We start from the raw sequence: 27969 nt of genomic DNA on the forward strand, positions 1-27969 counted from the left end.
TACCCTGTGCAGCTACTTCCGCCTCGGTAGGTGTCATGGCGGCAGGGCGGGCCCTTCACGTGACGACTCCCTGCGAGGCGCGGTCTCGCACGCAGCTCTCGCGGTGCCTCGCCCCCCCCGCTCCGTTCCCCCCGCCCGCGTCCCCCTCTCGCCCTGGCCGCTCGCGCAGCTGCTCAGCTCTCGCTATATAAAGGGGCGAAGCGGGCAGAGCGGGCGGCTGGCGGCGGCGGCTGCAGCCCCAGGGCCGGCGAGAGAGGCCGGGCCAGGCCGCGGGGCCGCCCGTGAGCCGGGGCGGGACGCGCGGGCTCTGGGGGGACGCAGCCAGGCAGGTTTATTGTTTTAGGGGCGACTCCCCCCCCGCGGTTGGGGGCGTCCCGGGGGGCTCGGGACATGGCGAGCTCGACTAACACAAACCCCGTGGTAAGGACCGGGTCGGGGGGCGAGGGGGGCCCCGGGGGCAGCGCGGGCGGAGGTGGCCGGTGTGGCCCGCCGGGCCCGCCGCCCCCCTCCCCCGCACTCCCTTCCTTCCCTCCCGCCGCCCGCCCGCCTTGAGCGGTCCCGGCCCCCGGCGGGAAGGGGCTGCGGGGGGCGCGGGGCAGCCTCACCCCCGCGGTGGCGAGACAACTTGTGGCGCCCGGCGCCGGCCGCCTCGGCGGAGGGGAGAGAGCGGAGCCGGGGGTGGCGGGCGAGGGTCGGCGGGGGCGCGGGGCGGCGGCCCGGGGGCGGCAGGGCGGCCCCGTGGGGGAGGCCGGGGCCGGGCCGCCGCCCGCGGGCCGGGGGTCCGGTGGGGAGGGGAAGGGCAGGGCGGGGGGCGCCGCCGCCGGAGGGAGCCGCCCGGGGAAGGGGCGAGAGCCGGAGCGGGCGGCGGGGGAGCGCGGGCGATGGTGCCCGCTCCGCCGCCGTCCCGAGGCGAGGGGAAAGGGCGCCCGAGCTAGGTTTCGGTTTTGTGGTGTCGGTGGCGGCGAAGCCCAGCCGGGCTCCGCTGGAGCCATTTTATGTTGCTTTGTAAGAAGGAGACGATGGTTGTAAAGCACTTATCCCAGCCCAGCCGGATCGAAAGCCCTCAACTTCTCTCCGGCGAGGAGCGAGGCAGTATTTATTTAAAAAAAAAAAAAAAAAAAAAAAAAAATCCCCTCTCCCCCTGTTCCCTTCTCGTGCTTTCTGCACCGTGGCGGGTGGCTCGCTGCTGCACTTGTACTCACGGAGGTTTGCAACAAGCAGTCACACAGCCCTGCGCGGGCGCCGGCTCCGGCCCCGGCCGCCGCGCTCCGCTCCCCCTGGCGCGCCCCCGGCCGCGACCCCCGCCCCGAAGTGCTGGAGGAGACAAACCCGGCGTCCCGGCGGCGGGCTCGGCCCCCTTGTCTGTGGCTCTGAGATCCATCATGGCTTCCCCCTGCCTTCCTGCCTCCCTGCTCCTTGTGTTCCTCCTCCCTGTGGCTGCCCTGTTTATATAGAGCTATTGCCGCTCTCTAATATAGACTCTGCTCGGATGGGAAGGTGCTTTCCAGCCCCACGTCACCGCCTCTCCATTTAAACACCACATCAGCCTTTAAATAGGGAGCGAGCCGCGGAGCGCGGGCTGGGAGGTGCATGCGTCCGCGGCGGAAGCTGGGAGACGGGCGGCCGGTCCCTCGCATCCCGGCCGGGTTCTCGCCGGGTTTCCCTTCCCTACGCGCCGCCCGTCCCCGTGGCCACCGGCCTGCGGAGCGGTGCTGCTTTCTGCCGGCCCCAGCCGGTGTAAGTGGGCTTTCCTTTGCTTTTATGCATTGCACAAAGACAGTTTTCACCCTCTCCTGCATTTGAAACGGTTTGCCTTTTTTATTTCTTTTTTCCTTTTTTTGTGTTTCTATGTTTTTTTTCCTTTGTCCCCAGCATATTGCTAGCACACATGCCAGTGCCCCCATAAGCTATTCGAAGTAGTTTTTCTGCTGCATGTGAAAAAGATTTTAAACGGTCCTTACCCAGCACATCAAGGAGAGATGTGGTACTTACTTTATGGCGCTTTGCCAAGGTCTGACTACAGCTGTTGCCCTACAAGTAGTATTTAATATTAAAGTTTAGTCTGTGGGTCAGGGGCCACAGATAGTACTCAGTGATTTCTGTGTGTTTCTGGTGACTAAAGCATACAAATATTTTTATTACAGTCGAGACAGGGCGAGGGTTTTAGAATTTTCACTAATATTTAGTTTACCTGGAATATTTTGTATACTGCAATACAGTGTACAAAAAAGAGTGGAAAGCATCATAGTTTTCCTTTCCAAACCTGAAATTTTAGAGACCTGCATGTGAGTTAGGTTCACGCAATTGCGAAGTAGCATCACTGCTTTGCTACTTCATCACGTTTTTTATCAGGACATGTTAGGAAAGTAGTCAGCCATCAGATGCAGGGCATTTACTCAGTAGGATGCATATTGAATGTGTGTGATCTGAATCTGTTAGTTGTCCTTTTGCTTATAAATCTGTGGCTTTTTTTTTTGATTACAAGAAAAGGATCTATTTTCATACATCAAATTGGAGGACTTGCTTTTCTTTTTCGGCCAAGTTTGTACTAAGCAAAATATATGTATTGAATAATCTGCAGAGTACTTGTAAATATCTTTGATTCAGCAATTTACTAGGACTTGCTTTCTCTTGGCTGTATTTCTGTGCTGTCACAACTTCTGTAAAGTTCTCTTGAAAGGTGTCTCTGATTGTTGTGTTTGGAATAGCAAAAGCCAAGTTTAAACCAACCCGGCTTCAAATAGGTATGCGTTAGGTTAATTTTGAATGAAGTAGTAAAACCATTCAATCGTGTGCGGTCAACTTTGTCACATTCAAGTTTCATTCCATAGCAAGGATCACAGTGCTTACCTTAGGGTTACCAAAGATGAATAGGAACATTTTGAAATACTGCAACCAGGTGCTAACTTTAGGAAGCTAGACTTTGAGCCTAATGTGGCAACAGTACCACGTCAGCATCCGATCAAGTCTGAATTGGTAGAAATCCGTTCTTCCTAATAAAGGACAAATACAAGATCTTAAGTTATATGCAGTATAAGATTTTGTAGGTGACACAGGTAATTTACTTGTGAAAGTTCATGGCAAGCTAAAAGGATTTTAATGCTTACAATCTAGATTATGTGTTACTTCTTTTTACGCACATCTGATGTAATTGTGACTAAAACTTGTTTACAGTGTGCTTCTGTAGCAGTCATGTAGCTAGTTTCCATCTCTAACTGCGCAGATAGGAGAATGATTAGCGATATTTCAGGGATAACTGCAGAAGCCACCAGAAACAAACTACTGTCAAATGCACAAAGCGTGCCATGGTATATCTCTCCATAATGTGTTGGTTATTGGAAACCCAAACTGCTGAAATCCCAAGTGTTGTGATAATAATTACAAGGAGATGCAGTTTTTGTACTCTGGAACTGGAGGAGTGTGGGAAGTGTAAGCCCTCAAAGGCATGTGGCATTTCTTAAAATAGCTTGCTGGTTGCTCCTTGGATTTGGAGCGTGTGTGCGTGTGTAGCAGTCTCACCGTACTCAGCATTTTCTTTACAAGATGCACAGAGAAAGTGAAATATAATCGTTTCCTTATGTTCCCAGAGGGGGAAGTACTAGATTTCAGATCTTTTCTATGTGTTTGTGGTTGTATCTAATAAATCAGGAATTTTAATTGTTGTCTTTAATCTATAGTAAGTGTTTGGAATAGTGTTTATTGAAGAGTGATTTGAGTATTTTGCTCTTAAAAGAGTTTGAAGTTTACAGCAATGTACTCTTTATGAGGGAGGCACTTTAATATAAACGAGATGAAAGCATTATTATTTTAATAGCAATCCTTAAAGTTTCCATTATGTTCTCATTGCTTTTGCTGACTGAACGCGGAAATTTATTGGAAAGCTTAACTCACCTGCTATCCCATCTTCAGACCTGTTCAGTAATTGTGTTACCATATTTACTTTTTGAGTAAGCAATATATGAAAAAAATTTTGTCATTCAACTCCAGTCTTGGGTGGTTTGTATAAACAGCTTGAGCATCATATAAATAATGCTTACAGCCAACACTTAGTGTATATCTAAAACAATACAGTGTGCTTCCTTTTCAAGACCAGGGCTTAAGGGTGTTTTGTAATTTTACTGAATTCACCTCTCTTGAAGTAGGAAGAGCATCCTGTGATAATTTTCAAAATTCCACTATGGATGGCTCTTGAAGGTATTGCTGCTCCCTCTGTGGAAGGTGTCGCATCCACCTGGGCTGGATGTTCAGTAGCAGTGCACACAAGGGAGTATTTTCAACCGGACAAGATTTTTCTCAGTATTGTGTAAACATGCATAGGTAAAATCAGACAGACACTGTTTTGTTTTAAGCGTGCAGATGCTTTCTTCTCTGTTCCCTTCTAATTATACAGCCATGACTGTATCATATATTGGGATACTGCGTGATTAGAACAGCATCCAAAAATTCTGACCCATCTTTATATCCTGTGCACTGTGCGGCTCATGTGAAGAGGCACATGCATCTACAAACTGCTGGTGGGTTCGTTAAGCATTGCACTAGACTCACCGCACCCCTGTGGTGCTGTTGTCTTTTGGGGGGCTTAGCTGCTTAGTTGGGCTGTTGGAGGTTGTGCAGAAGGGTGCTGTGTCAATGACAGAGTGAACATCCATGCTCTTAACCTGCCTTTCTGCTCTCTTGCTCCCTTAATGCTGGACACCAGAAACCAGCATCCAGCTGCTTAAACTTGTTTTTTTTTTTTTCCTTACTAAGCAGGGAAGGAAGGAAACATTCCCAAGGAGACTGTTGGACTGTAGGGTCAGTTTGTTGTATCTAAATGTTGATATTTTTTCCTATGGCTTTATAGACAGGAGGCTTTGTAATGAATAAACGTTACAAGAATGACTGAGTATGGAGAAAGGAGAAGGTAACTGCTGGTGGAAATTCTTAGGGTCTGTTTGTGTAAAATCTGATTTGTTAGAAAAGTGGACCTAGTAGAGGATTTAAGGAAAGGAAGATTGAAGGAGAAAATGCGATCTCCAGCCTGCAGGAATTTTGGTTGTAATTTCAGACATACAGGTAGTTCTCTTGACTGAAGTACAGTAACTCACATGCCGGAAGTTAAGCATGTTTATTTGCAAAATGTGATTTTGGCCTTAAGCAGCAGATGCTTTTAATACAATAAGGAACAATATATGGAATAGGTTAAGTAGCATTTCTGTGCTAGTTGAATTGTTTAAGCTTTATGCAATTTGTTTCATTACAGAAATAATAGGACTTAATGTCATTAAGTAGAATGTCTTTCTGCATCTGCTATGAATTAAATCCAAGCGGAAAAATGATCTTGGTAATGATGCTTGGTAGTTCTAAGTGACTACGCAGATTTAAAATACTAGCACTCAAATAGGCTTTGCAAGTCTGTTTTAAATGTCTCTATAAGCATAATTAATTCTGTACTTGAAGCCTGGATACATGAGCATGCCATATTGTTTTGAAACAAAAAAATCTGCAAGTATCTGGCATGTTTTGTTTCTTTTGGAGAAGTTTTGGACATAGGTGCTGTAAATGTTTTCAAGGATGGCAAACTTACTGTTGCTTAAGGCCAGATTTTCTTTTTGTGGGACACATAACAAAAGGATGAATTCTAAGGCTTCAGCTACTTGATTTGCAGCAGCATGTTTTAAAGCTGAAAAGTGACAAACTGATGAAATATAAAATGAAGAAAAAGATAGGTTGCTGATAGCATGTCACTTGCCAAAATGTGGATGTGAGGTCAATAACATAGAGTGGCTCGTTACTGGTTTTTTATTATTATTATTGTTGGTTTTTTTTTTTTCCCCACTGGGCTTTTGTTGTTGTTTGTGGTTGATGTTTGTTTGTTTGGTTTTTTTAGGAAAAAACACTTGAGTATGCCTCAATGCGAGTTTGTTTTAAACACTAAAGACATAATGCACTATGCAGCCATCGGACTGCTTAGTTCTTAGTTCCAGGCTTCCAAATAGGGTCATTTCTCCCCTCCTAATATCAGTGCATTCCTTTATGTTATTTTGTTATTGTTGTGGTGGGCTTTTTTGATTGGTTGGTTTGGGCTTTTTACCATTTTAATGCAAAGATACTCAACTTCTTTTTGTGCTTATAGGCCACTCAGCTTTTTCCCAGGCTAGTACATCATGTGCTGTTATTCACCTCCATTATTCCGTAACATAGGCATAACAATTTCCGTAACATGTCCAATATAATCTTTAGAATGTATGTAGCAAATTCAACACTTCTGGGAGGCATCAAACAGTTTTGTATGCACAAAATACATGTTTCAAGTGCGTGCAGTAAATCTGCATAGTTCCAGCACTGCTGGACTAACTGCATGTGCTTGGTGCAGGGTTTCTATGTGTGGATTGGAGGCACAGCCCTTCTGGGGTGCCAAACCTACTGCACAAGCACAGAATGATTGTTTTTCATATAGACAACGTATCTCGTGTGTGACATCATTTGGGATTTATTGCTTAACGAAGTTAGGGAATGGGATAGAGGAAGAGATCAGCTTACAGAAAGTTGTAGCTACTTTCAGATGAGCTTAAGAATGGCCTACCTGTATAGCAAGGAACAGCGTTGGTCAGTGACATATATATGATTCACAGGCTGCAGATTCATCTGCCCTAATTTAGAGCGAGTAGTGCTGCCTCACAGTTAGATAGCACGGATATTTAAACCCAACCAAAATACCGTTGAGGTTCACATGTATGAGAGGTCCAAGCTGTACTGTTTAAAAGGTACAGCACGTGTATAGTGCTATTACCTTCTGTTCTGTGAATTAAATTTTGTGGTTTAATTGATCTGGTTAAGTATTTTTATTCTCTTCTTAAAACTGTACCTGCATTTTAAAATTCGCAGAATGGTTGAGGTTGGAAGGGACCTCTGGAGGTCATCTTGCAGCATCGGTGCATAAGCAGGGCCGCCTAGAGTTGGTTGCCCACAACCGTGTCCAGATGGCTTTTGAGTATCTTCAGGAATGGAGACTCCACAGTTTTTCTTGGCAACCTTAAGTGAATTGACAGTTCGCTTCACCATTGACAGTGTAGGCCTATAATCAGCATAATAGAATAGTCTCCCTGAAAAATTTTTAATGTGAAAATGTAAGTAATGATAGAAAACAGAAGTCTGTCTAGCCCTATATAGTTTCTTCAGAAATTTCTGTAAACAGATGCCTAAGGAAGAATAGGACATTCACATGAATACTTCCAGTTTTTTGACCCTTTAGTGTTTTTCAGTTTGAGATCGTTCTGAGCTGTATTTGGTTCCTGTTGAGCTAGCAGGCACTAACAACTTTCTTTTCTCTGTATTTATCTAGTATCCTTTTGAACTTTTAACATTTTTTGACATTAGTATTTTGCACACCCTCAGATATTTTTGAATATTCAATATGTACATTGGCAAGCAGGTAACAAATTCACTGGATGGAAAACAATCTCCTTTTCTCTGTTTTGAATTACACTGCTCAGGGCTTGAAAACTCATGCCGTAGTTATGTCGCAAAAGGTAGCGAACATTCCCTTATCTTTTCACCTCATTTGAGCTGATTTATACCTCCTTGGATATCTTAGTCACTTAGAAACGTGCAGTGTATTTCATAATAGAGTTTTCAGAGGGGTTTTTTTGTGGGGGGAAATCTTATATTAATGTTACAGTGATAAGTTTCTTTCAAAACGATTCTGATCAGTTACTCTTCTTTTAAAGCCTAAATTGTACAGGTCTGTAATTGAAGACGTCATCAATGATGTCAGAGAAGTTTTCTTGGATGAAGGAGTGGACGAACAAGTTCTTATGGAACTCAAAACAGTAAGTTGCAGCTTAAAAGGTTTTTTTTTTTAATAGACTGATGCAGCAGTTGGTTTTTTGGATCTGCTACTGTTGTACACAGTAAAAATACCAATTTTTAGTTAGCGAAGCATTGCATTAATCTGCATATCTGTAGCCCCATATAATTTGAACTACACTGCTGTATAGAGAGGTCTGCTCACCTTGATTATTTTCCCTAACTGGCATGTCAAACTTGATATAAACAGCAGGCATCCAAATTCACAGTGGTTTTTGTGTCCCCAAAATGTTGTATCTTAAAAAAAGGGGGGATGGAGAATATGTCTATTTCTGAGGCAGACAATTCTTAAGGTTTCTCTGCAGGAAAAATAAAACGTCTGCTCTGCTTGAGGTTTTTGTCTTTCTGAAGAACGGGAGTTGCATTGTCAGATGCATTGTCAGATTTTTTGCATGTACGGTTTGTGGCTTGCAGAAGTATTTTTTCTGGAGGGTGGTACATAATAAATTGCGCTGTGTGCATCATGCTTTTTTGAAACTCTCAGATTCAGAATTGGTTTACATACGGTGGGTTTGAGCTGTTACCAAGGGTTTAAAAGAAAGGGAGGATGTTGAACTGAGCTCTAATGGGTCTCCTATGGCTTTCTTCAAGTTCTTCCTGAGTAAAAGAAGCCCTTCAAAAGGCAAGGGAAAATGCAGGGGAAAAAAAAAAGGGGGGAAGAAATAAAGTAAAAGGAAGCTGGGAAATTAGGTGCCCACTTATGTCAGCTGTTGAATAAGGACTTGTTCAGAAAGCAGGACGTCCTGCACTCTTAGTATTGAAGTATTAAAAAATGGATGGCGTGGGAAAGGAATGTTGAGTTTGGCTAGACACAGGTAAAGAATTTTTCCGTGAAACCGTGACCTGGCTTGGGAGGTAATGAAGTGAGCACTGTAAGAAGAGCACTGTGTGTCTGTGTCACAGATGTGTTCTGCAAATGATGTCAGAAAAGGCTGAATGAGGGAAGAGACAAGAAGGAAACAAACTATTGAAGAGGAAGGCTTAGGGAGCCCTATTTGCTTGTAGTCCTTTTGACTCTGATGTATTACGGAATACTTGTGTTGCTGTCTGTTTACAAGAGCTGCTTTTTTTGGGAGACATGTCAGCTGACATAAAGAACTGAAGGGCTGGAGAAGCTGAATTTGGCATTGTGATAGAAACTATGTAAATGCTTGTACAGAAGCATGATCTTAGGTATGCTGTTAGTTTCTGTTTAATTGTGTTGTGAGGCAATAGTCTTTGAGCGACTTTTATTGAGGAGTTCCAAGAAGAAATGGCTTGAGGAAAGAATAAGAACATAAAGAATTGTTTTTGTATTTTAAGAGGTAAGAAAGGGAGAAGGTAAAGAAATGAAAACTTGAAGGCTTCTTTAAAATTACCAGTTTATTTCTATTCATGCTTCTATTAGGGCTGTTACAAATCTTCCACACTTGGATGAAATAAAGAATGTTAAAACTTAAGCTTGGGCTGGCAATTCTTATAAGATATTTAATTCCTCTTCTTAAAACATTACCTGTCTGGAGTTATCTCTTCAGTCTGTTGCCTGTGAGGGCTTTTTGGGCTAAGTAGGCTGCACAAGATAAACAGTGAAAGCAAATTCAATTTTGGAGTACTGTCTTTATATTGTTACAAATCCTGTTGAGTAAAAATTGTACATGGAGATTTCTCTTTCCTTTTCCAAACTAGCTGTGGGAAAACAAGTTGATGCAGTCCAAGGCTGTAGATGGCTTCCATTCAGAAGAGCAGCAACTTTTGTTGCAGGTGCAACAGCAGCAACAGCAGCAGCAACAGCAGCATCATCATCACCATCATCACACACAACCTCAGCCACAGCAGACTGTGCAGCAGCAGTCTCAGCCACAACAGGTCCTTATTCCAGCATCTCAGCAAGGTCAGACTTATTCTCTAACCTCTCTGGCAAAAGGCTCTCAAGTTAGACCGACTCCTTAGTATGATCTAAATCTAGGGCAGGATGTTTATCTCATGGATAACATTGTGTTTTGATGTTAACTTTGTTTCTACTTGCCTCTATTTAATGCATCAAGAGAGCTGGCTTGGTGAAAATAACCTGGTATTTGTGTTAGCCATATTCCTCAGAAGATTTTGGGAAAGCGAAATTTTTCTTTTGGTCTTCTGCTGTGTCAGTTATGTTCTCAGAGTGCATGACTTCGAGATTTTGTCAAAAATTCATTAGCAGCTCTGTAATTTCAAGCTGATGCACATATGCAGTTGGCAATTAAATCCTGAGGTATTAACGTGATTAGGAGCAAATTAGTTTAAAACCCCCATATTGTTTAGCATAAGTGGATGCTGGCATGTGAAAAATACTTGTATAAGAGTCTGTTTGGGAGATGGTTTTTCATGCTAGAACAAGTTTCAAGTAAAAAGCATAACGGCTGGGTGGTTTTGTGGTCTTGAAAGATTGCATACTATGTAGGTATATTTTGTCTAGCCATAACAGTATTGTTCCGTATAATTATTGCCTTGTGTATTCTCCATTAGTTTAAGGGAGACGTTAATTTAAGCGAAACATTTTGACCAGTTACAATTTCATTTGAAAACTAAGGTAAATACTACTGGATTTTACAGCATATATGCTGCGTGAACAAATCTGCCATCTACAAAATGCTTGAGTTTTCAGTGTGCTGCTAAAATTGTGGTATAAAATACCTGTGGTAGTCACAGACTTCAGTCTTTTTATCAGATTTCATGGATCAGAACCTCTGTTGTTACAGGCACAAAAGATAGCTATGAGTTGGTTCCCTGGCTGTCTCCCCTTACCCCCAAGCTCCAAGTATGTTCAAAACAGAAGAGAACTAGTGTGACAAGAACTTGTTGGGGGGGGGTGGTGGTGGGGGTGTTTGGTTGCTTTTTTGGTTTGGTGTTTTCGTTTTTTTCCCTCTCTATCTTTCTTATTATAGTACTTTGTATTTTGACTGGACATATCTCAGTTTCGACTAATTTTGAGATTAAGACCCTTAAATGCACGTGGCTTCAAATAATCCAGGTGTTTTGGTTTAAATTACTGTCAGTGGAACTGGAAAAGTCTACTCACCAAGACCTCTAGTGGCTCCTTAGTGGAATAGCTGTGATTTTGCTAATACGGAGATCCACATCCTCCCATTTGTGTCTTGGGGTAGAATAAAATCCTGCTTGTAGTAATACACTTAAAACTGATTTATTGTTGTCCCATGTTGTGGCTTGTGACCAAATGACAGTGTGGAGGCTAAAGGCTAAGTGAAATTAGGATATCAAAAGCCTTTAATTACAGATATGCAGTTTTCTGAATTACTTGACTTCTCTGTTCCATGAGGGAGATGGTGTAGTTGTTCCTTGCATGACCTGGTGCAGTCCCAGAGAGAGGTCAGGACAATTGGCAGGGTGATTCCTGCTGTCCTGTGTGTGGTCCTGGCACAGGGTCACAAGATGTTCTTGGGGCTCTTTTGCCCCAAGGATTTTCTGAAAGTTGGAGAGATGGCCTCAGATCTTGGTGCAGGGTTGTGGGCCTTCCCTCCTCCAAATCTTTTCCAGAAATTCAGTATTCTTAAGTGTCCTTGGTTATAGGATTGGATGGAGAATACCTTGTTGATGATTAGTTTGTTCAAATTGCTCTGTCATTTTCCAATTTGCTGTCACTGTATTAGCACTCAGAACCTGCTTGTTCCACATAGTAGGATCGGCAGGTTATTTGCATAGTTAAGCTATCTATTTCCTTTAGCACATCAAAACTATGTTGTGTTTTTTTTTTTCTGGGGGGGCAGGTGGTTGATTATACTTAATCTGCTTCTGCTGCATTAGAAAGACAGTTAAGATCATAAGATTATGCTGATTAGATGTAACTCAGGCTAACTGCTGCATCCTGTTAACATATTCTTCATCTTGCTTACGTCAGTTTTAAGAGTTAACCACTGGGAATTGATGTTTTTGGAGAACTCTGATACCGGCCATCAGCAAATTTATCAACGTTTCACTAATATCTTTGCTTTCAGAAATATATTTTAAATCTTGCTTTATTTGGGGTTGGAATAGGTAACTGAAGCCCTAGAAATAAGATCTGTGAAGCCAGAATAGCCAGCTTCTCAGAGCTGCTGCTGTGTATTGTCTTCAGAATAAAACTTAGTAATGTCCTGCTATGCTTCCTCGAGCACAATGCTGCCTTAATTGTATGAAGGGACAGTGGGTTCTGCACGCAACAGCCCTTTCTTCCACACATGGAACTGTTCATTCCTCCAGAGCAAGGACTTCTGAGCCATAATGTGTGTTTAAATATGTAGCCAGTCTGTTAATGTCTCACTTATTGTGAGTGAGACTTCTAGTGCCTTATTCCCAGGTACTTCTTGAACTGTTGTTCCCTTGGAATATGTTTTTCTAGAGTAGTTCATGGTGATGCTTATGTCAACTTGATGTGGGTGCTCTCTTCAGACTAGACCAATATCTAGAGTTAGACAGTTGTCCTTTTGTGCTCTATGTCTTCCCTAGTTAAAGTTACCAAAAGTTTATACTAAAGTTTAGGTTAGATATAAGGAAGAAGTTCTTTATTGTGAGGGTGGTGAGGCACTGGGACGGGTTGCCCAAGGAAGTTGTGAATGCTCCATCCCTGGCGGTGTTCAAGGCCAGGTTGGACAGAGCCTTGAGCGACCTTGTTTAGTACGAGGTGTCCCTGCCCATGGCAGGGGAGTTGGAACTAGATGATCTTAAGGTCCTCTCCAACTCTAACCATTCTATGATTCTATGAAGATCAGAGACTGCTCAGTAGCTGTTTCTATTACAAAGCTTGGCTGATGTATGGGTGATGTTCTTTCTAAGTTATTCTGGCTTTGATGTTATTTTGAACAAACTGCATAGTTTTCATGATGAAATGCTATTTTTTGTTTCTAGCAACTCAGCAGCAAGTTATTGTGCCAGATTCCAAGCTTATACCGCACATGAATGCGTCAGGCATGGTAAGAAAAGCAGAAGTTTATATGTGTATACGCTATCATTATGTAAGTTGTTTTGATTAAATAGTAAACAAGAAGTCTGGTGTTAGTCATCAGTGCTTAAAAGTAATTTAGGACACACTTATATAGCTGCCTGTCATCTTTCTGAGTTTTACTGCTGCGCTGGCAGTCCAGGAACAGTAACCTAGGTCTTCAACTTTGATAACAAATCTAGGACTTACTTGATCCTCTGCTTTAAATGTGTTTAACAATTTTTTTTTTTTATTTTTTTTTTTTTTAACATAAATTGGAGTACTGTGGGTATGAATCTGCATGATGATGTGCTCATCATCTACCAACACAGCGCTATTAACTAATGCAAGCATACTGCTTTGTCTAGATGTTGGAAGAATCATTAACTACTCTGGAACATAATATTATATCAAATTAGAGATTATTTATCAATTCACGTCAATCTTGTCACATTAATTTGATTCACTAATTTTTATAGTAGCATCTGAAACGGTATCATCATTTATTCCTTTCTTGCAGTTTTTATCTCTAGAGGTTTATTTTGGTTATCTTACCCTGCTTTAAATGCCCTGGCTTAATTAGGGGGAAAAAAAAAAATTGCTTGCAAAGCAATGAAGACAGCAGGTAATACAAGTTGAATATGTGTATTAAGACTGGAATTCTTACATTATCTTCTTACCACTTTTATGGTAAAAGCACATGAAACTCTGTTTCATGATTAATCAAAGCTGCAGCAGGTTGCTTAGCTTCACTTCTCTGTTACCTGCTGACCTTACTGTAGAAAAGAACCTGAACTTTGTTACTCACACAGCATGATTTAACCCAGAGGCTGTGAGCACATCTACCTTTTCCTTACATGTTTTACAACCATTTCAATGTGATCTGTAACTTCCCAAGTCCAACAGTTAAACTTTGTCTCATTCAGTTAGATCTTATTGATGGGCATTGGAAAAATGAGTATGCCATATTTTAAAACTCTGCTGCTGTCAAAATGTAGATAAATTGTATACCACAGAAGACTACTGTTCAGTAAATAGTTACAGGATCAATTTGGAATTATTATGTGTGGTTTTTTAGAAACATTTAAGTTGGTATTAAAGAATTGATCTGACAGCTTGAATATCTTGGAAGGCAGAGAGTAAGGAGAGTTTATTCATCTGCATTTGTCTGGGACACGAGGATGCAGACAAGCACTTTTCAGTTTGTTTGGTGGTCTCTAATTTTGGCAGTTGTAACTACTGTGTTAACCAGCCAATACGGGGAGTTCATATGTCTTATAAACAGGAAGCGTGTACTCTGTAATAAAATACTTACGTCCTTTCCGGTAGCAAAGAGTGAACAGCCATGGTTCCTTTACAGTAGGGAAAGGGAGGCTTTTCCATAGGCAGCTGAAGTTAGACCCTTGAAATGGAGAAGTCTGTCCTGCTCTGCGAGTTAAGAGCTTAATGCAGATTTTTGTGTTTGAAGCTCACATAATTGTGTTGGAATTCAGTTTCCTTTCAAGTTCGAATCGCTACCCACTGAGAGTCTTCAGCTTTCTCTTCTAACTAGCTGTGTTCAGAGAAAAAAATCAGTCATTCTGTGAACAGTCTGTATGCATATATTTACTTAAAAGAGCTGCGTTATGCACTACTTGAAATGCAGATCATTTACAGAATGAAGGAAAGTGCAAACCTGATTACTACTCCATGTGAAAACAAGACAGGGGAACATGATCACTGCTTCAGTACTGTATGTTTCTTCAGATTTGTAGGCCTATACCTTTAGCTGCTTTAAAAAATTGTAAGTAAAATTGCCACATGAGCAATGCAGTGTTGTATTCTATTAGTAGCTCAGCAGAGGAGGAAAAAAAAATCTGCTGAGCTTGCAGATAAACCAAGAAACCATGTGGACCTATGTTAAGGTGTGATGCTTAGTGATTGTTGCTTCAGTGTTCCTGTTAAGAAAGAAGGAAAATAATTTTTATATGTAGTATAACGTACAGTTGATTAATGCCTGCATTTCAGTAGCTGCAGAAACTTGTGTGCAAACACTGTAAACAGCTCTAAGAAGGTATGTATTTTCAGGCAGCATGTAGCGAGATGAAACACCAGCAATAATGTCTGTGGTTAAAAAACTGTTCTTGTATTACAGAGTGCTGCAGCCACTGCAGCTACATTGGCTCTCCCTGCTGGTGTTACTCCTGTTCAGCAGATACTTACAAATTCAGGTAACTGTAGTAACATTGGGATCAAGCAATGGTTTTGAGGGTGGTTGGGAGAGAAAAATTATGGTTTTACTCCCTGTTATATATTGCTAAAAAGTAGAACCTGGGAATCCACCCTTAGAAGCCAGTGCAATCTCTCCACTAGACTCTTGGACTCTTTAGCTTATTGACTCGGTAGTCTTATGAACCTTGTGGTTCTGACCTAACTGTGGTGTAGGTTAGATTTTGTGCAAGTTTTCCCCACTTTTTAGAGAAGTGCGTGAAGCAAGAAGGCAGGCAAGGGTGATTCATCTAGTCTGCTCAGAATCACCTGGGACTTAACCTCCCTGCTTTAAACATTTGAATATTTAATGGATATACAGTTTAAATAAAATCTAAATGTGTAGCTGTTCTAGAAATTAGAATATTTTCAATTTTTAAGGAAGCACATCTGTGTCATAGCACAGAATAATCTGTGGCTCACATTTGTTACTTTTGTTATGGTCATAATTTTTTTGCATCAGTTACAAATATTTATTGTATCTTTTCTTATAATAAGGGACTAGGGTAGACTCTTCTTTCAGATATACTTAGTTATTTCAGTAAATAGGGCTTGGCATTTTGCTGTGGAGGGAGAACAAGAACTAAAATCAGTCTTTGAAGGAAATGTGTCAAGTTTGGGATTATTTAATTTAGTTTCTTCTCCTCCCACATCTTTCTGATCAGAAATGTGAAAAACTAATGTTGGAATGTATCTTAGCACTTCTTTTTCAGAGGTGGAGGCCATTTCCAAAGGCGTGTGAGTCTTAGATGCATTTTGTGAAGTGATGAAAGGTACATAATGATAAAGATATAGGGTAATAAAATGGAGTACAGGTGTTATGGGAACAGAAAGGAGAGGTGGATAGTAACTGTAGGGATAGATTTTTCAGAAAGGCAACTGCATGATAATATTGCAAAGAAAGTTATGCATAGAGGAATTTCTTGTAATTTGTTAATTAGAGGAAAAAGTGTGAGGAAAGGAAATCATCTGACAGGACCCTGGAAATATGAGTGTCAGTAGTGGGTAGAGGCTTTGTGGTGTGAATACCTGTATTCTTATTTTGGTATATGTTCATTTGTATTTCTATCTGTAAAACCATGTTTTGAAACATGAGTAATGTTCATAAGTGGGAGCTAATATTTAAAATACTGTGCTGTGTTAAAAGATTAGATTTTTGGCTTGCATATGTAAATTTATTTTTGGATTGCATCCTATTCAGATGATAAACAACCATATTTGTTTCTGACACAGCTGCTATACCATAGTATTTTTTCACTGATGAAAGTGAAATGTAAATACTCTCCTTTACTTACCGTTGGTGTTCTTCCAGGAAACAAGCTTCTAAATTGTGATTGTTCTAAAAGTGATTTCTACAGTTGATTAGTTTGATATTTATTTTATTACAGGCCAGATCCTCCAGGTAGTTAGAACTGCAAATGGAGCTCAGTATATCATTCAACCACAGCAGCCAGTTGTTCTACAGCAGCAGGTCATACCACAAATGCAGCCTGGTGGAGTACAAGCACCTGTTATACAGCAGGTAAAAAAAAAAATTTTAATAGGTACACTTGAAAGAAAAAACATTACAGGAATTACTAGAGGGTTGCGTTTTTGTGAGCAAATTGTAATAGAACACAAAGTCAGAAAGGATATATTAAAAAAAAAGAGTTATGCTAAGAAGTGTGTTTTTTAAAAATGCACAATTTTTGAAGTGTTGTTTTCGATGTCACTTTTATTCCTGCCAAATTCTGACTGGCTGCAGTTTAAAATTTCTTCCGTGCATCCCCTGATGACAGCTATATCATAATCCTGGTCTGCATCTTTCTGAAGATGTGTTTATCAGTTAAAATTATGGTGTCACATAACATATAGAAGAAAATACCTAAAGCAAACATACACAACCCCCTTGATTATTTTGGTAGTTGAATCCAGGACGTTTTATGATGATTTTTGTTCAGCTGCAAGCTCATCTGTGTGTCCTGACTCTGTAAGCATTGAGTTTAGCATTGTGTCACAGTTCTGCGATTTAAGCATAAGAACAATTTGTAGAGAGTTTTAAGTTAAATGTTTTATAAAGAAGGTTTAAAAATAATCTTGAATTTAAACATTCCTCTGCTGTGCTTGGAACTCAGGTGTGGCGGTAGTGCTAGTGTTTTAGAATGGAATGAGAGCAGGTTTTCTTAGATTCAGCAATGCAAAATGCGGGAAATTAACACCGAGTAGTGAAAGCAGGTCTATTATTGAAGATAATATTTATCTGAAACAGATGGAATCTTTGTAACTCTCATTTCTTTAATTAGTGCAAGTCAGATTAATATGCTTTAATTGTTTTCTGTGAGTGATGTGGTAGTCTGTTACGTTAGCAGCCACAGTACTTGCAATGATATTCCATCAGGTTTTGGCTCCTATCCCTGGAGGGATTTCCCAGCAGACAGGAGTGATTATTCAGCCTCAGCAGATCCTGTTTACAGGAAATAAAACACAAGTCATACCTACAACAGTGGCTGCCCCTACACCAGCTCAAGCACAGATTCCTGCAGCTGGTCAACAGCAACCACAACAGCAACAGGCACAACCACAAGCACCACTCGTTCTCCAAGTTGATGGAGCAGGGGACACATCATCTGAAGAAGAAGAAGATGAGGAAGAAGACTATGATGATGAGGAGGAGGAAGACAAAGAAAAAGATGGGGGTGAAGATGGCCAAGTCGAAGAGGTAAACTTAACATTATTTCAGAAAACTGGAGCATGCTTGTGTTTCATTTTACCTTTTCTTGCAATATTTGAAAGAAAACTATATGCTTCAAATAATATTATATTCCAGTAATTTTGAGAATATAACTTTTATCCTTGTACTTCACTTTCTTTATTTCCTATATTGAAGTTGTAGAAATTGTGTGTTAGCAAAGCACCTTGAAATGCAGCTGGGAAAGGCGGGGGGACACAGCAAAAACTGCTGATTGTTGTTAATGCCCTTTTAAAAAATTCAGCAGTAATATTTCTGATGTTATGGAGAGGTCAGCCATGGAATTATGGAAACAGAAATAGTCAACTCCACTTGGGGCTGAGTGCATACAAAAACAAGGTGTTATAAAGACTGACAAAAAGGAGAGCATATATTTAGTTCAGGACCAATAGACAGTTTAGTTCAGCATATATTTAGTGACAGGACCAATAGATGTAGTCTGACCTGTATCTCCCTGAGTATTCTGTTGCTTTCTGTTACACTAGAACAAGCCTGAGAACTCAAATTTTATTATAAAGCACCTTCTAGAAATGCACCTGACCTTGATTTAGTGAAATCAGGAGATAGGAGCAGGAGTGAATATTCTTCATGACTTGTTGCATTCTTAACAGTTGTGCTTAATTTAGACTTTGAATTTTCTTGGTTTTGGACTTGAGCCAGTGGGTCTTACTAAATTTTGGTGTGTTGCACCAAAAAGCCGCACAAAAATAAGTTTTATTTTTTTTAAATTGGGGAGGGAATGCTAATAAGCTAAAAGTACTGTTGTTTTAGTCCTTGACAGGAAACTTGGTACTCCCTAAATCTATCCCTAAAATGCATTTTGAACTGTCGGATCAGTTCTCTGCAGCCTTTCCAGTTATTTTAAGATTCCATTTAAAATGCCAGCATGAGAGGCATATGTAGCATTTCACAGTCTCTATTACCCATGTAGTATATGCACGTAAAAATTCTAATTTTTGTCAAGGAGTTACATCAGGCTTTCTGTAGTACCTCTACATTGGTGTCTAATAGAATTTTTCTGTTACAACTTAGGTTTGGTTCCCATCACTTTTCCATTGTATTGAGCAGCATTGATGTCAGTTTGAATGTTGTACTAATTGCCTCATTAAGTATAAGTCATCATGCTTAAATATTAAGTATTCTCTAATAGTGTCTTAATGCTAGCATTCTTGTGGAAATTTTTTATATGCCAAGACTTTATTATCAGCCTGCCAGAGATCTCCTGTTACTTTTGCTACCTGTGTTCATCCACAGTTACTTAATGAGTGGACCAGTTCCTTAAAGCTTTTGAAGTCACTTAAAGTCACTCTGGAAGGAATTGGAACTTTATCTTCTCTCACCAGCATCTCTTCTGTTTATCTTACGTATTTGGGAGTATGTGGGAAGACAAGGATTATACAGAAGACTTTGGGAAAGTTGCTCTGTGTTTATTAGAGGTTGTTTTAGCTTTGAAATAGGTGTTATCTACATGAGACAAAAAAGAAATCCCCAAATTTCTGCTGGAAGAGTGTTAGCAGAAAGAGGAAAAAAAGGAGAGTAATTTTTAAGGGACATGAAGATAAATTCTAGGACTGGAGAAGTTATTTTGTATGTAAAAATCTGTGTAATGGTAAATTTTTTGTAAAGACAAATTGCAATCACCAGAACATTTACAGTAAAAGAGCAGGAATGGTTGTGGTGATAAAATGTTGCTGTGCCCAGAGGGTGGCCTAGACACTGAAGTACCAAATTAAAACTGGTAAGGATATCTTAGGATCGAGCGCAGGAACAAAGTGTATGTACATCACTCATCTGCTGGAAAGCTTGATATTCGCCACCTCAAATTAATTTTAGGTCCTGTAGTTCATACTCAAGACTGTAGCCTTACGTGAGTAATCAAAGTACTTTGATTTTACTAATCAGCATAACTTTTTGCATATGTTTGTTTCAGGAGCCTCTTAACAGTGAAGATGATGTGAGTGATGAGGAAGGACAAGAACTGTTCGATACAGAAAATGTTGTTGTGTGCCAGTATGATAAGGTAAACTACTGAACAGAATCCAAGGGTTCTACTTTCTTTGTTCTTCTTCCTATCAAGTCATAATTTTTAAGTAATATCTTTGTGACTGTGAAGTACAGGTAGATCTGTAAAGATTTTAATGTGAATGGTCATGTAAGAATTACCTATTGTTTGTTTTTTAAAACAAGGTTTGTGTGACATGTTCATATAAACCTGACAATGAGTAAAGCTTAGAAGGATTTGGCTGCATTTTCTTTTTTTTTCGTCATGTCTTTTTGTGACCTTTAGCAAAGGTCAGTCCTCTGGGCTCAGGAGAAGTGAACTATTGTAAGTAAGTTTGTACATTCGCTGTGGTGGTGAATGGAAAAAGCAGTCGTTACGATTTACACTTGTGGAAAACTTCCTTGATCACTAAAAATATCTCTTCTTGATGATGAATAGTTATCAGAGGAGAAGGTTCTTTCTGTGCTGTGTGTTCTTTACTGAAATGCCATGTGGAATGCTTTTGCTTATCTTGCTTTAAATTCTGCAGAGCTGTCTTGCTTCCTCTATAATGACTAATTTCTTCGTGTGTATTTGTCCTTGGAATATGCAAGAACTCATCCATGTCTGGAATTACGTTAAATGTGTCTAGAGGATATCAAACAACTTTTTATCGAGGTGGTATGCGGAAAGATTATTCAATGTGGATTTTCTTTCTTTTGCTATGCTAGATTAATTGGACTATAATGAATAAGGATCCTTTTGAAAGCAGAAAAAAATCTCTAAGTTTGTTGAATAAAAACTCCTACATTGTGAAGAATGGCTGGTTGGAAGATCTTCAGTTATGCCCAGACTCTGCTTAGACTTGTCATCAGATTCAACAGAGAGTTTAAGATAGTGAAAAGTGGTATCAGTATTTGCATCCCAGCAATCTGTCTCCTCCACACTGTAATCCAAAACTTAGTTTCTGGGCAGTTTGTGAGGATAGTGAGGAGCCTCAAAATAGCAGTTTGAAAAGCTTGTTGGGAGCTGTTAAAGCTGAGCATCAGGAACTACTTTGAAATCGTCGTCCTCTTAAAAGTTAAGAATGTGAACTCAGTACAGAACAGTGTCCATCATTAACCTCTAGCACCATGTACTTTGAAAGGACCTCATCACTTATCAAACAATCATTGTTCAGTTTGTCTCTATAAAATACACAGGATTAGCTCAGTTGTTCTGCGCAGAGTTGTCTCTTATATTAGTGTCCAGCATCAGCTGATGGTGGGTGCCTCTGGAACAGTGAGACAGGCAGATTGTGGTGCTCATGTAGAGCATTTTACCATCCTTCTGTAAGCTTGAGTGAGATATACTGGCTTTGTATCAGATGGCCAGGAGTGGATTTTTTCGTTAATTTGTGAGAAATTAACTTGATTGTTTTTGAGTCTTTGTCTTATGGCAAGAAGTTTCATAAATGATGTGTGGAGAATTACCTAGTTTTCATCCCATTAGTTTCATATGATACCTCCTACTTCTTTATTTAGAAGACTGTTCCCTCTTTGCTTTGTTGGTGCCTTTTGTGATATTGCAGACCATCATAACCCTCCTCAGTCATCTCTTTGAAATCAGAGCTACACTTTGCTTGGTTGTTATTTTTACACTTGTGCAAATATTTGATTGTTCTTACTTTCATTCTCCAGATCTGTTTTTTTTATTCTGTATCTTGCTTGGTACAGGTAGATAAGGTTAAGGGAGGATCAGAGGTATTCACAGCACAGGTGAACCTTTGATTTATTAAGTGGTGTAGCAATGTTCAGCAATAGTTCATGTGTGCTTTTGACCCCACTGAACTCAGAGCTGATGTTCTGTGGAGGAGTCTTAGAACTTTGGGATCTTATTCCTGACTTGTAATTGTCAACTTTAAACCCATCATTTTTTCTATCTGTGTAACTTGGAATTGTTTGGGTTTTTTTTTTCCATTGTTACTACCTACATATGCTTTGAATGCCACCATTGTTTTATGACACAATGAGTTAGGGCAGTAACATCATTCTGCAGCTCTTCAGTAACTGTCCTCCTGTACAGTCAGTGACGTTTTGTCATTTTCCAGATGATTAGTGAATTCTTAAACTATGCAGACTCCAGCCAGCACAAATCTCTTCTGGAATGATCTCATTTCTCTGTAGAAACAGTGTTCTTACCCTAGTTTTCCCATCTTTATTCATCTGAGGACCTTCCTCCATACTTCATGGCACCTCACATGCTTCTGATGAGGGATTTTTGTTCAATGCCATTCGGAAGGGCAAGTAGAGTATTGTAAGCCATATCCTTCCTTCTTCATTTATTTGCTGTTGCCACTGACTTTTTAGCTTAAAGTGGTACTACTAATAACTGATTGAGTGCTATGGTCTTATCTGTTCTGGTGCCCATGGGAAAATGTTTGTTGTACATAGTTGCTATTAGTTCTGGTGATATTTTCTAATGTAAGCCCTGCCTGCTGTCTTGAACCAAGAAGGGGATTGTGTATTTTGTTGGTTCCTGACTTGGTTTCCTCGTGAAGTAGCACTTGATTGTATAGTATCTAAAACGGCCTCAGTTCTGCACATTGATGTTTACTCAGTAGGCATAAGATAATTGAAGTCTTCAAAACTACAGCTGTTTCTTATACTTATTTCTAATGTCCTTCAGCACATTGGTCAACCTGCTTCCTGTAGTTGGGTAGTATTTGTTTGGGAATAGGCATAAAGAAAGAAAAGTTACTTCGGGACAGAATATTTTTGTAAAGATATTGTTGTTTTATTCTTATCCTGTGTCAACAGGAATACCCGTTATAACCTGAAGATCCATTATGTTACGGGCTCCACAAATATGGACTCCCTGGGGAGGAAGAATGGAATTAATGTTTTGGGTTTGGGTTGGTTTTTTTCTCACTGTGGGGATGGCATGTGGGAGAAAAGTTGTGAATGTCCCATCCCTGACAATGTTCGAGATCAGGTTGGATGGGGCTTTGAGCAACCTCGTTTAGTGGAAGATGTCCCTCCCCATGGCAGGGGGGCTGGAACTCAATGAGTTTTAAGGTCCTTTCCAACCCAAACCATTCGATGTTTTTGTGATTTTATTTATTCCACCCCCTGATGAATAGGCCAGCTATCTGTTTATACGTAACATAATCAAACTAGCTTTCATGCAGAAAGGAGTTGGCGCAAGAGGTCCAAATAATAAAACCTAGTGTTTGACCCTTTCACGGCTGGTTTAAAACCTTAATCTTTCTATTATGGTGGTTGAAAAGGGATTTCTGGCTTTCAAGTGGAGCTTTGTGGCTGTTGTAATCAAAGATAATTTAATCAAATTAAAGCAGCACAGGTGTACACATATATCTTCTTCTTTTCCAGCCACTTCTAAAAATGTGCTGTATGCTTTGTATTTTGGAATGCCTCTGTGCTTGCATGGTTTGGTGACAGTTGCTGTCCCTGGTTTAAAAAATGAAACCAAAAAATACTACTATATACGTAATAGTTTCTGGTTTTCATAGTTATATGCAGAATTGATTTTTGAAATATTTGTAGTAATTTAGTAATGTATATCTAATAGTTATTCTCATTTTTTCTTGCCCTTATAATTTACTTACGCATTATTACCTATATCTGATACAGACTAATAGTTTAACTTTTTTCCCTGTTTTTAGATTCACAGAAGTAAAAACAAATGGAAATTTCATCTCAAAGATGGCATCATGAATCTTAACGGAAGAGATTATGTATTTTCCAAAGCCATTGGGGATGCAGAATGGTGAAGTTTTAAAAGACAAAACAAAAAAACTCCCTGTAATAAAAGGAAAAAAAAGAAAAGCAGGAAAGGTTGAGACTTGGATGTGTGCTCTAATCAAATGTGTATCTGCACATCAGAAATAAACAATAAACAAAATTATTGGAACAAAGGTAAAATGTGGCAACAAAGACACTACTTCAGATGAGCAAGCCATGGACTGTAGCAGCTATAGCATTGTCTGGGAGCTGGTTTTGTGTGTTAGGAATACCTTAATTATCAATTCTACATACAGGTACCTACAGCTGGTATTTAGCATGTAAGGCTTTGTTCCCCTTCCCCCCTCCCTCCCTTCTTCCCTTGATTTACAATTTTAAAATACTTCTTCCATTGATTGAAGGAACTCTTCCCTTTGATAGATTATTAATCTGAAAATGCTTATTGTGTGTACAAATCTGCTTTGAACACTTCCTTTTGGTAGTGAGGATGGTCAGAATGTTACTTCAACTGCGTGCAAGCTTTGTACAGAAGGATAAGAATTAAGGTGTTAAATTTTAAATAACTTGTATAAGGAAAATATTTTTAATTCTGATATGCTCATTAATTATTATATCTATTTGTTGTTTTCAGTTCAAGTTCCCCATAAACAAGTGGTTGTTCCTGGCAGTTACAAAATGGTAGAATGATCATTTATATTTCAAAATCATTTTAATTTCATGTGATACCTTTTAGGACTGTGTTTTTTACATACAAAGCACCCATAACTCTCCCCGCCATGCAAGTCAGATTGCTTAATGTGTTAATTATATTCTTGCTGTTTGGTTGTGGTTCAGCATCACTGAACTGAAACAACTAATAAACTTTCCATTGATTTTTTTTATTTTTTTTATTTTTTTTAATTTTTTTTTTTAAAGGCTTTGGAGACCTTTTGAATCAAATGTGTAGGTAAATGGCACAATATAATGCATTCCTTCGCCTGCTTATTACATCCATAGTCCAGACATCCACAAATAATTCAACAGACCACAAGAATGATTAAATTTGTAATATAGAAAATTTCATAAAAATTCTAACATCCTGGCTGCAACTCTGTTAATCAAAGATCTGCTTTACTTAAAAGTATAGCCATAAGTTACCTGCAGCAGTTACTCTTTCTAAAGTTTCCACGTGGCATGTAATTTCATGGAGAGCTTCACAGCTTTGAGAACACAAATTTTGTTAGTGTCTTTAGACTGTCTTGGTAACAAAATCAAGCAGTTGGATGCACTAAACCTTGTGTAGTCACTTTTTTACTTGCCTTTTCCAGAGGTGGGGTTTTGTTTTCCTTTCTGAAAAGCAATAAGGTTGCTCCCCCCCTCCTTCCCTTCCGCTCTTTTTTGTGAACATCTTTTTGTCATGCACAGGTTATTCTTGCAAACTCTGCTTTTGGAAATGCAGTTACTTTTCAATGAGGAGAGGGAATGGGCATTATACTTCAGAAAGTGTTGAGGAAGGATTGCTCATGTGGCTCACCGTTTCAAAAAAATTTTATTTCATTGGGTGCTCGGAAAAAGCAGGAAAAAACACAGTGAAGTTAATTTTAACTAAATTGGGAAGACTTTCAGAAGCAGACATTCGAACCATGATTTCTGACCTTTTTTTTTGCTTGAGAATGAAATTTTAAATATTATTTAACAAAGTGTATTTTAGCAGTATATAATGACTGCTCTGATTTTCATTCTCTCTGATTTACTTACCTCCAACTGCATTCATAGTCTCAGTAGTATGTAGAAAACTCTAGACATTGTAAAGAGGTTTTTTTTTCTGTGATTTTGTACGTGTGCTCTCTGATACAGACTAAAACTGCCTGTGGGCTATATCTAGAGCCATATGGTTGTTAGTAAGCCATCTACACATGTGAGCTTTATGAAAAGTTAACGTTTCTTCTAATTCATTCTTAAGTAACGGAATCATCATTTAGAGTACATTTTTGGCTTGGGGCTTCAAGGTATCTCAAACTGATTGGTGTTTGCTTTCTTCCAAACAGAGCAGATACTTTATTTTTTTACCACTGTTGACACTTCTATATAGCTGCAATGAAATCAATACTGTACCAGTTAATTCTTTCCCTCACCTTTTCTGTATCGTTACCAGTAGGTCTTATGTAGTAGACTCCAAAAAAATTCCTGTCATGCTGCACAACCAAACCAATAAAAGGAAGAAAATGCCTTTAGCTGTAGATCCCTTTTTATACTACTGGAACCCGGATTCCTTGTATAACACTTTATTTTCATACATCTTAGTGATTTTTTTTTTTTTTCACTCACATACATATACTAGAAGCTGCATAGCCTTTTTATTTATTTTAAAGGAATAGCAGAACTTTAAAGGTAACTTGAGCTTAGCCTGTTCTAAAGGATGTTAGAAGCTTTCTGAACTTGCACAGTCTCCTGCGAGCTAATTATATGGTATGCTTTTCAGAGAAGAAGTTTTGTCTTCAAAAACAACCTGTGAAGTTTTCGGAAAGCCAGTCAAACATGAACATACCAAACTGTGCTCTTATTGCTGCATCAAGTGTTCCTTTTTTTAAATTAAAAAGCATGTTTTAATTTCATTTTATTGTAGCAGCTTGCTCTAAGAATGTAGTTTGCTTAATTTTATTATTGTACTTGAATTTTTAATTGTGGTTTTAACAATGTAACTGAACAGACCATTTCATTAGGTTCCAAAGAAACCATTCCTTTCAGAGGGCAAGGGATTCCCATACCATAGTTCATAAATGATTATTTCCACCCCACCCCCCAGAAATAGTGGTTTTGGTTGTGTTTCTTTTTTTTTTTTCTTTTTTCCCCCCATTTAAATAGTTCAGTATTATAGAAACAGTTAATGATTTCAAGAGGGCTTATGTTAAAATTTGCACAGTTAATGGAGCACCTTCTTATGATGAAAAAAATGGGAAAGATAACTTCATAATTGTAACCATGATGGCTGATGGAAACTTGCAGAGCAACTGGGCAAACTTGGGAGTGTTGTGCCTTTTCAGTTTGCAGAATACCTGCTTTGCCAGTATGACAATACTTTGTTTTGATTCCTGAGAGAGTAAAATTTCCTGCAGTGCTTCAATCAGAAAAGCAACTTTTTTGCTCTAATTCTGTTGGGGTTTAGTGTGTGCAATCAAAACATCTAAGTTGAAAACAAATTGAAATATGTTTTCTGTTAAGGAGATAATAGAGAAGTTAGTCACGTAAGGAACTTTATGTTGGACTATTTAAATAAAATATGTTTTTATTCCCCCTCAATTGCTGGTTAGCAACAAGATTTCTTTGAGGCTTCATACTCTTGTTCCTGCATTGTATTCACAAATTGCATTTGAACATCATTCAGTTTCCTAAACACGATTTAAAGTGATAATTGTGGTCCCAGTTTATTTCCATGAACATGATACGTGATTCTGAAGCACAGGTTCTAGAAAACAACATGTTGTGTCATGTAACAGATTTTTTCTTTATAAATGTTTATTTCTGCTGCACAATTCGGAGTGTTAAACTTCGAATCTGTGAAAATAATTCCACTGCTTGACAGTTAGCAGTAATTATGTCACCACATAACACTACCAGAGTAAAGGTTCTTAGTTCCAGTGAGAGTTAAAGACCTTGTTAACTAAGTTCATTTTGATTCAATCTCTTCAATTTATAAAAGATTCTTTAAAAAATTAAAGCCCCTCCCCAATTTCCCCCAAAGCAGAAGCTTCCAAGTACAACACAATAACATGTCCAGGAACTGAGCAGTGGGTTTAGGGTAACGCACACTGGATTGATATTGGGCTGCCTTACACAGCGTTGTGGGGTTTGCTGTGTACCACCCCACCCTGCCCATACACCCCAATGGAAATTAGAGTTCAGGCTGCGATTAGTGACTATACAAATGAAGAAACTTGCATATTGTTATGTATTGGTGTCTGGCATTTACAGTCTCGTTTTCCCATTGCTGTGATTGGTTGGGAAATGTGTAAAAAAACCCAGTCCATTGGTTTCCCTGTTGTCTACTTGTTTTCAGGCAGTTCATGCTGTGTGTCTTTTAATTATTAGTTGGTGGATTAGACATTGTGGAACAAAAGGAGCTTTTTTTAACAGGAAGAACTACCTTGGGTTAGCTATATGTACAGTCATCCAATGAGACGTGTTCCAGAGTGCATAGGGTACCAATAGATTACGGAGTGGGGGAATATCCTTTTTTGCTGTTCTGAGCTACTATTGTCAACTGCTGTTGTACATATACTGTTATGTGTAAGGGGGTAAATATATTTATTATGTTTGTAAAATTCATTCTGTACAATTGCAGATCAAGGTTGCTCCTCTGTGATATACAGGATATTATGTTTCAAAGGCCATGCTTGGAATACAATTAGAGAACTTAGTATTTTGATGTACTAAGACCTATTTTAAGTTTAATATTTTGCCTTTGCAAAAACTTTAATTAAAGATGTTATTTAAAAGTGTTTGTCACTTCATT

The 27969-nt window shown here is 39.5% G+C and overlaps 1 protein-coding gene across 5 annotated transcripts; it reads left to right on the forward strand.

Moving 5' to 3' along the window:
• The first annotated feature begins 5 nt into the window (after positions 1 to 5).
• GTF2A1 (general transcription factor IIA subunit 1) lies at positions 6 to 27952 on the forward strand. Of its 5 annotated transcripts, none has more exons than XM_030481636.1 (9): positions 6 to 26; positions 7710 to 7811; positions 9514 to 9718; positions 12706 to 12770; positions 14913 to 14988; positions 16414 to 16547; positions 17403 to 17723; positions 19684 to 19773; positions 23399 to 27952. In XM_030481636.1, exons 2-9 carry the CDS (start codon positions 7797 to 7799, stop codon positions 23504 to 23506), a joined length of 1014 nt encoding a protein of 337 aa, XP_030337496.1. In that variant the 5' UTR covers positions 6 to 26; positions 7710 to 7796; the 3' UTR covers positions 23507 to 27952. The 5 variants fall into 5 exon arrangements, with proteins under 5 accessions (XP_030337496.1, XP_030337492.1, XP_030337494.1 ...); XM_030481632.1 differs by lacking the exon at positions 6 to 26 and adding an exon at positions 120 to 420; XM_030481634.1 differs by lacking the exons at positions 6 to 26; positions 23399 to 27952 and adding exons at positions 120 to 420; positions 22533 to 22562.
• The last annotated feature ends 17 nt before the right edge of the window (positions 27953 to 27969 follow it).

The sequence above is a fragment of the Strigops habroptila genome, chromosome 4 (genome assembly GCF_004027225.2).
Source record: "Strigops habroptila isolate Jane chromosome 4, bStrHab1.2.pri, whole genome shotgun sequence".
In the NCBI taxonomy this organism is placed as follows: domain Eukaryota; kingdom Metazoa; phylum Chordata; class Aves; order Psittaciformes; family Psittacidae; genus Strigops; species Strigops habroptila.

Coding starts and splice junctions, on each gene's coding strand:
- GTF2A1 (XM_030481632.1), top strand. CDS start 391: ATGGCGAGCTCGACTAACACAAACCCCGTG. Junction 9,719..12,705: donor TATTCCAGCATCTCAGCAAG/GTCAGACTTATT, acceptor TTTTGTTTCTAG/CAACTCAGCAGCAAGTTATT. Junction 17,724..19,683: donor AAGATGGCCAAGTCGAAGAG/GTAAACTTAACA, acceptor TGTTTGTTTCAG/GAGCCTCTTAACAGTGAAGA.